Source organism: Microtus pennsylvanicus, chromosome 5 (genome assembly GCF_037038515.1).
Source record: "Microtus pennsylvanicus isolate mMicPen1 chromosome 5, mMicPen1.hap1, whole genome shotgun sequence".
Lineage (NCBI taxonomy): Eukaryota > Metazoa > Chordata > Mammalia > Rodentia > Cricetidae > Microtus > Microtus pennsylvanicus.
Genome location: NC_134583.1, coordinates 78,518,316 through 78,527,553, shown reverse-complemented (window position 1 = coordinate 78,527,553; position 9,238 = coordinate 78,518,316). Strand labels below are relative to the sequence as shown.

The following is a 9,238-nucleotide window of genomic DNA, read 5'->3' as shown; positions in this document are numbered from 1 at the left end:
TGTCAGTGAGGTCTGAGTCTTTGGCCACAATGGTTTATGGAGGTGGCAAGATGACAGGGAGGCTGGCAGAAGCCTCGGTGCAGTGACAGCTGACACGCTGCGTGGGCCTCCGCCTCGGCATTCAAAGCGCAGAAGCTCAGGCCATGGAGACTCAATAGGTGAGGGGGACCCGGGGCCAAGGCCAAAGAACACAGCTTTCTTGTTTCAACATTTTCTTTTTATTTGGAAAATATTTTTTTGTAACTCTTTATGCCTTTCCTCTTCCTCTTATTTTCACAAGCTGCGCTGCAACCCTGAGCCGGAGCGGCTCCAGGCGACCGCACCGGCGTTTCATGTCAGCCTCTGCAGAGTTTATCCTTGGAGCAGTACATGGTCACTGCGGTGAGTCCTGCTGCTGTCAACGGCTACCTCGGGGCATCTAGGAACCTGTTATGACAGCACCGAGGAAACCCTCGGAGAGGACAGCAGACACGGCTTTCGTCCTGCTCCAAGGGCAGGCCCAAACACGCCTGCTCGTCATTCCAGGCTACCTGGAGCTGCCAGGTTGCCCTTGCCGCTTTGATGGGGTTGGTGTCCCGGGTGCATGTGGCTGTCCCATGCTGGGGGTTCGGCCGTGGATGTCTGTACAGCCCCAGGCTCCTCTTAGAGCCTGAATCTGTTTGGAAATGTAGCGATCACAAGGAAAGCTCCCATTATGTAGGCCGACCAGGCACAGGAGGCCTATATACAAGGCACTGGCCTGGTGGCCCACATGGCAGTGGAGAGAAGCTGCTCAGAAACCGTTGAGTTCAACCCTGACACCCACCTTTCAAATCCCTCTTAAGCAGAGAGGAGGCTGGGGTCTCCCCAGCACACTGCAGCCACGGTGCCCTCTGTTGGAACACGCACACACAAGGCGCAGGAGGCTGCAGGGCCCAGAGTAGCTCTTTGGTAATTCTGTTCTCTTCAGGACAAAGGCACCAGACAGTGACTTCTCGGTGCCGGAGAGACATCAATGTGGCATCACTCGGATGCAAGGTATTCCAGTCCTACCCACATGTCTTGCTGATCATGTCAGAAAAAGATGATCCTTTTAGAAAAGAAGCAGAAAGTGCCCTGGTGAAGCCAGATGGGAGGATGCCAGTGTGCATGCCCAGCCCTACCTGAAAATGCACAGAATACAGGGCTCACCATAAGAACGTGACCTACTTCGCTTTGTGATGACAGGTGACGACCAAACCCACCAAGTGTGGCATTCGTAATACCTCTTCAGAAACATACCAGAGTTAGTGCCGCTGGTACAAGGACATGATAAGTCGGAAACCAGGCCTGCGGTTTGTTTACGTGGATGCTAAGGTAGCATGCAGTACCAAGCTCATCAATGCAAGCTCCTTAGGGGGCTGTCTCTCCATCTCAGATGACATGGGTGTTTTCCACGCTCAGAGAAGCCGCTATAGAACCTAGCTTTCTGCTCCATGACTAGTGGTTCATTCCTCCAATCTCAGGCTGTTTCTTTATCCAGATTTTCCCCTCACTTTTTAGGAATAGTCCACTTTAGAACTGGAAGGCATCAGAAGGAGCCACGTGGTGGACTGGGCGACAGCCTCCAGTGCTGGCAGTCTCCATGGGATGACCACTATTACTGTGGATGACCTTGAACATACAGATCAACGTGGGAAAGTTGGGACCTTTACTGGTCCCGGATCCTTGACACTCCCAAAAAGGACCATGTCCCTTCCACCTACATATGATCCAGAGCATTTAAAGATGAGGAAAGCAAAAACAGCTGGGATCGGGAAGTGACCTGATGTGAATGCCTATGAGGGCACCAGCCCAGCCAAATTCATGCCCCGTGTGCTGTTCAGTATTCCAAATCATTTCTGGAAGATACTCCCTCCCTCCCCCAATCTCATCATGGTAGACCACAGTGCCACAGAGGATGCAAGACACTTTCCTGGCAGGTGGAGAAACAACGCAGACCCCAAAAAGGTATTTATCTCCTAGCCTGTCCCTCCTCCGGCCAACGAGGGTGGGGTGTTGGGAACGGAGTGGGGCCCGCAATCTCCTCAGGATAGATGGCTTGAAGGATGACTGTGGGGGGGGGAGGCCCCACTAGGGTGGGGTCAGCCGTGCGGTATGGACAGTCTGGGGTGGCTAGCTGTTGTCTGCAGGTGTCAGACGCATCTCCCTTCATGCAAAGGGGCCCTAAGTCTCACAAGGCCTTTCTCACTCTTACCCCCACGTTAATAGGCATTAAAAATGGAACGGTAACCATGTCAGAGAAGGGAGCTGATGACATCCACAAGGGTGGGTCGTTTCAACTCATTCTGCTGGAAAATGTAGAAACAGGAAAGGACAGCCAACTCCCGTCCCCCAGGACACATCTAGCTTTTAATATATTGGGACCACCTCCCCCCCCCCCCCCCGCTTCTGACACGCCTTCCAGTGCTGTCACTCCAACAGCCACTCATTTCCGGCCAGATGGCTGGGAGCTGGTGGAACCACGGGACGGCCTGAGCCAGGTCCCAGTCAGACCCAAGGCCTTGCAGGTTGGCTGCCGGGTTGGGATGCCCTCGTGGGTCAGAAGCCACTCCTTCACAGCCTGCCCTCCTCCAGAGTAATTGCCAAGGGTGCCATTGCTGCAGATCACACGGTGGCAGGGGATGAGGATGGGGACCTGAAAAACAGGAATGCCACTGTCAGTCTGGCTCGAGGCTGAGGTCTCTATGCTACTGACAAGGTCCTGCCTGTCCGGCACTACCAGGCTGATCTCCAGTTAGCAGGTTCCTGGCATGGCCGTCATGCTGATTCCTTCAGTACCCCTACTTTGTACCCTACAGAGGCCCTGAGCGTATCCTTTGTGGGGTGGACATCTGTTCTGAGGTATATGGGATTCTTCGTATCAAGGTTTAGGAGGACACCGAATTGCACCTGAGGGGTGACTGAACATGTGCCCCTACTCAAGTTATTTGTGTGTGTATATATATATATATATATATATATATATATATATATATATATATATATATATATATATATTTGTATATAGTTATATTTATATACCTGCATTTCTGAGTTCCACAAGACTTTCTGATGTCACCAATCTGTAACTAGAATCTTCAGGGATGGTGGCAGGCCCAGTTTACCCAAAGTGTTGGCAAACCATGGCTGTGAAGCTGATGTTACCTACCTTCTGATTTTGTAAATAAAGTTTTATTTGAACACAGCCATGCCTTTGGCTGCCATCTGTGGCTGCTTTGTGAACACACAGACTATTCCCCAGTGGCCCTGCACAGGAAAAGCTGGCCAAGCCAACTTACGCTGTGCCTGTGTATTGGGAGTTTTTCTTTCCCTTTTCTTTGGGATACATGGAATCTCAATGGCACCTGTGTCTATACCTTCCCCCAGACACAGTGCCATTGGCATCACATCCAGTGTCCCAACAAGGTCCGTAGACTAGGAAGTTCTTATCAGGGTTTCTGCGGCCTCCCAACTCAGATGGTCTGAGGTACCCATTTCTGTTAATCTGTGTATCGCCACATATCTGTGGCTTACTGGTTTAAGTTCCAGCGTCTGTCTCCAGGGGCTACATGGCTTCTCTTTGACTCCATCCTTCTTTCTCCCAGCATTCAGTTTTACAACAAAGCGTGGGAGATGGGGACACGATTTCCCACACCTCACACACCTTCTCCTGCTTTGACTCCGATGGCTACCGTGATGACGTGGACAGATGTGGTCTATGAGTAGTTTTAAGGACTACTGGCATGAAAATCAGGAAGGTGAGAGCTGACCATGCACCCGGGGTGAGAAGTGGCATTCCAGGTGTGCGTAGATGACAGCGTGTGACCTTGACCTTGAAAAGAGCCACGACAGGTGTTGAGAATGGAACGTTCTGACTGATTTATATAAGAAAAATGAAATACAATAGTGACAGAGTCAGAAGACTGTGAGGTGACACCAACCCTTCAGCTTTGGTGGAGACAGGCATGCCACGCCATCTGATCTTGCTGACACTGAGATGAATATTCCGCCATTCTACTGGATAGCAGATCTGACCTCTCAGCTTTGACGTTTTTCTTCCCTCTCAAGGGATTATGGGATAACAGAGTGAGCACCAAGCACCTCTCTCTGCTTCCTTCTGTGGATCAACGCAGAGTGGAGGGTCTGCCAGCACAGAATGCAGGTGGATGGGTGACGTACTCACACAGCTCACCTTCAGAAATGGACCCTGCTTCACATCAGGCTAGCAACAGCTCCTTATTGGGGCTCCAGTAAGATTTACTGGGGCTCCATCCATGGCCGTATGTGAAGGACCCGTACCACTGCTGCCCGGTTCTTGACAGCCCCTGCTGCAGGCAATGCGATTGCTAGCGATACTCAAGGAGCCCGTGGTATTACAGCTTCATTGAAATCTTCATGCTGTGAAATCTAATTTGTCCAATACCCGGATCCATCACTCGCGCAAGCCCTTTCTCAACTGCTATAAAACTTCCAAACCCATAGATTTGTCTCCAACAAAAATAACATGAAGGGGCCTTGCGATCGATGATGGAATCCCTCTGATTCTGGAACTGGCTGAATATTTCTTCCAACTTTGCCTTTGTTCTTCTGGGCAGAGGCCACAAGGGAGAAAGCTTGTTTTCACTCGCAGCCTCATCAATACCTAAATCCTGGTGAACGAGTGACACCGAGAAGTTGTAATCAATAGCTCCCGGTGCGTTTTTTTCTTCTGGTCAAATGGTTCAGCTCCACTGACAACCCTGACACTCAGAACATGATGCTAAATCTTTATCAACAGCCATCTGGGTGAATGGCAGAACAGGACTCGGGGGTCATCGGTGCTCACGGCAATCTGCGAATAAACTAACTCCTCAGGAATGTGTTTGTTTAGAAAAAGGTGGGAAACTCCCTCAGCTTGTATTGATCGCCTCTGAACTACATTTAGCAAATTGTGTCTGAGGATGTGGCAGAAGGGGGTTCTGTGAGTGAGCTAGTGTGTGTGTGTGTGTGTGTGTGTGTGTATGTGTGTGTGCACACATGCGTGTGTGCACATGAAAAGTCGTTGGGCCTGGGCATCCCTTATTCAGGGTGGTGTGGCACCCTCCAGAGGTTGCCCAGTCTTCTGGCAGGGCCAGTGAGTCTCACTTGGGAAACTTGGGAGAAGCTGAGTTCCTGGATGGAGGAAACTCCCACCCTGCAAAAGGCATCTCCTGTTCTTGAGGTGGCTAACCCAGCAATGGCCAGTTGTAAGGCCACATGGCATGAGGTTCCTGCCAGCCACCAAAGCAATGATGTGAGGTGAGGCCTCCAGTGCCTGGGGCAGTCTACACCTTCCTACCCCTCTTCTCGCATTTGTGAATAGCACTGCTTAGCCAAACATGAGAACTTTATCCTCCATAAGCTTATGCCAAATTGGCGGCTTTGGGGTAAGGGGGACATATACAGCCACCCCACCTTGGGCCCTGTCCTCAGTGGTGCTGAGGACACCACCAACACAGGCAGCAGGCAGAACCTACCACTGTCCAGGCCTTTTCTCCCTCAAGTCTCAATATCCCCTTCTCATACTCGTTTCTAGGGGTGCTTGATGGAGACTCATCACCAAAGTGGGTACGGTATGTGTCCCAGTGGGTACCCTGGGCAGCTGAGCTTGTTCTTAAAGCACAGATGTTAGCTGCACTCCAAGCAGAAGCTGTGGTGTTGGTGCCCACTGATGGGACCATCTTCATCATCATGTGAGTACACACGGGAAACTTGGAAAACAAAACAACTCAGTTCCTAACTTGAGTGTGGCTAAATACCAAACCGTTCGTCCTGCGGCAGGAGTCACCTGGGAAACGGCAACACCTCTTCCTCAGCCTCAGGAGGGATTCAGACCTGGGAGTGTGGTACAGAGAGACCTACTCCATTCAAAGGCCAGGACGGTTGGTGTGTGTTCAAAACAGTAGCTGCAAGGGTGCAGTAGGAGAAGGGTAGAAAGCGTTGGCCTCCTCTGTTCTCCAGGGGCATTAAACGGAGTCACAGAACAAAAGTGTATTGGAGCTGTTTCTTTGTCTATAACAAAATCTAATGCCTCATGGCCAAGCATGGTGATGAATGGCTTTAGTCCCAGAACTCAGGAGGCAAACACAGGTACCTCTAGGACTTCCAGCCTGGTCTACAGAGAGAGTTCCAGGTCAACCCCAGGGCTCCATAGAGAAACCCTGTCCAATATAAAAAAGAAAAAGAAAAATCTAATGTGTCAAAATCTAGCTGTGGCCCAGCCAGAAATGGTGGTCTACCAAAAGGCAGGAGAAAAGTTTTGCTGGGAGACCTCAAAAGTCATCCCCAAAGCCAGGTGTGATGCATACCCCTTTAATCTTAACAAATGGGAGGCAGAGGCAGGAGGATCTCTGTGAGTTTGAGGATCGCTTGGTCTACATAGTGAGTTCCAGGACTTCCAATGCTATACAGAGAAACCCCTTCTCAAACAACAACCACTACCTACCAAAGGAGGCTCAGACTGCCTGATTCATCAATGTCCCTTCCAGACAGGGTACACTTCTGATCAGGTGGCATTTTTCTGTCATGTTAGAGGCCCACACAGCTTTATCAACATGACAGCACACCTATACTGGCACAGAGAAGCTGCTCGGGACATTTAGGGAACCTGGAGGTAGTGTCTTCTTGCCCATCCAAGGCCCACGGGCCTGCAGGGCCTTGGCCTGGACTTTAGCTGTTCCGGGGGAGCCAAAATACCCACTGCAATGTGGGACCACAGGCTGTCTCTAAAAGCGTCACCTTCTTGTGGGCTGGGAACTTGGAGCTCAATAAACTCTGACAGATTTGCAGGAAGGAACATAAATAAACGCTGATGCATTCTGGGGGAAGAGCCGTTCCCTGTGGAGCTGACACCCAAGGACAGTAGACATCTATGATGCTAGGTGCCATATCTCCTAGGCTCATCATATCCCAGAGACCCAGGGAGATGGGGTTGTACTATTTCACCCAAAACCTTCTCAGAAGGCTGGTGCCACATGGGCAGGCCTCTTGTCTTCTGGACCTACGGCTGCATTTCCAGCGGATGAAAGAATGCTGCCACTCACCAGGCACCCAGTGTGGGGACTAGCCAGTGGGTGGTGAATGAATGGACCGGCTGACCTCTTGTCTGCTTGCCACTCTCCCGGTTTCCCCCTCTCTGGTAAGGGGTTGCTATGACGAAGGACTCATGTGGCCGGGACATGAGGGTCGGTCCCTCTCCCAGGAGTTGCCTCCCGACCCGGCCACACAGCCTCTGAAATACATTTATTCAAATGACACTCGGCTCCCAGAGTGGTTCAAAACCCAGCAATGGCAAATATCTAGCCTGCTGGCCATCTTCGGGAACTTACTGGATTGCTCCTCATTGCTCCTCCTACTGCGCGAGCCGCTTTGGGGTTGCCTGCCAGGGCTGCTAATTGCTGGTAAGAAACCATTTCTCCGAATTTCACAACCTTCAGCAGCTTCCATAACACCTGTCTCGTGAATGAATCTGAAAGAAAGAAAACAGAGTGACGTGATTTGGACCAACGGCTCCAGCGGCTCAGATATAAATAGCTGCCAGTTCCCCAGCAGAAAATACAATGACACAAATAGAGGTGTTACACTCAATTAAAACACAGGCCTCCACACAGCACCCTGTCACGGCGGCGGCATAGGCATAGAGCTGGGAGGGAGCCGGGCACAAAGCAGGTGGGCCTCGGAAGGCTTCCCACATCTTTAATTTCTTTCCGTCTTCCTCGTGGTCCATGTGGAGCTGTGTGGGATGCTCTTTCTGTGAGCAGGCAGGCACGCATTTGCACACAGTTCAATTAGCAAGCATGGGAGCCCCTGCTGGCCCACCTACGTAAAAGCCCTTTGGGCTGCTGGTTCGTTTCCAACTTCAGGTGAGATGCAGGAGGAGGAAGTCTCCAGGGATGGGATGGGACCCTCTTCTAGCTGTCAACACCCAGCAGTGGGCAGGACTATCCCCAGGGCTGCTCTGAATGCCAGTATGCCCAGGTTGGGGTGACCCTGGTTCCAGGCAGCTGCAGGCATCTTGACTGAGCAGTGCTGCAAAAATAAAGCATCTCTTCCCGTTTCCTCTGACCAGCCACATCAAGCGCCATGCATTTTGTGACTGCAGCAGAAATGGCTGGGGCGAGGCATAGCCAGCTCCCTGATGCCTCTGGGTTCTGGAATCATTCCTTACAATGTACCTTAAGGAGGGCAGAAGCCCAGGCAGAAGGATGAGTCTGGTGTCAATGGATTCCTATTGTCTTCCTGAGGGGACACACAGGATGGGGAGCAGGGAGGCCAAGCCATATCCACCATCCCTGGGGCTCCAAGACTTGGGGCAGGAGTTTCTGATGGGAACAACAGAGAGGGGAGGGCTCCAGGGGCAGAGATGACATCAGGGAGTGTGTCCTCCACAGTGCTGGCCACATGTGGTGCCAAGCTGGCGGGGAGTGTGATTCGGTCCTTACAGGAAACACACCCTTACATGCATGTTAAATAATAAAAATCACTTCTTAACTGAAGGGAATGATAATCACTTCACTGGAGGAAAAAAAAACCCTGTTTAGTCTTTATTATAACATTAAGCAAATTAAACATCAGCATAATCCAGGTGATACTAGAAAAGGGTCATCAAAGAAATTAACTTTGTTGTTCATTAATTTACATGGATTAGTAGAGGGCACAGACACAGCGAATGTGCTCTAGTTTTTTTATGATATAATTTCAAACTGTACAGCATTTGTGGCAGGAGGGTGACTTTGGGGTTAATCAGACTGATTTGTCCTTTTAATTGCTTTCTATTCAAAGAAAATTCATTAGATAATGTTCTCTTCAAAATTCATGAATCAATTTAACTGAAGAAACCGCATTAACGGCTCTGGGTTCATTAACACACGCCGTTTGAGTGGCTGGGTGCTGGGAGGGTTTCCTTAGGCAAACAAGCTCTGTTTACTGTCTTGCCCTCTGAAAGGGGCTCCGAATCACCTTGCTAATCGTACTTATTGTTACTGTTGTCTGAGAAAAGCAAAGGAAGCAGGCAGAGGAGGAGAAGGCAGGCAGGCCAGGGCACCCTGAGAAAGGCTTCAAGGAGCTGCGTGGGGAGGGAGCAAAGGAAGCAGCTCCATGCTGCAGGAAGCAGGAGCTGCCTGGCTTTTCTCAGAGGGTGCAGACCCCGTGGGCTCTCGCCAGTGCTGTGGCCCAGAGAGAAGGCTGTGACTGATGCTTCCAGAACAGCCTAGCACTTTAG

At 50.8% G+C, this 9,238-nt stretch overlaps 1 protein-coding gene across 1 annotated transcript in view; it reads right to left on the bottom strand.

Annotated features, from left to right (window-relative positions):
- Positions 1-205: 205 nt before the first annotated feature.
- Positions 206-9,238, bottom strand: part of Mgmt (O-6-methylguanine-DNA methyltransferase) — a 237,361-nt gene continuing 228,328 nt past the window's right edge. The window contains exons 4-5 of the mRNA XM_075974882.1: positions 7,347-7,486; positions 206-2,656 (exon numbers count right to left, since the gene is read on the bottom strand). Of these exons, the coding sequence (XP_075830997.1) occupies positions 2,447-2,656; positions 7,347-7,486 (350 nt within the window). The 3' untranslated portion in view covers positions 206-2,446. The remainder of the gene's footprint in view (positions 2,657-7,346; positions 7,487-9,238) is intronic.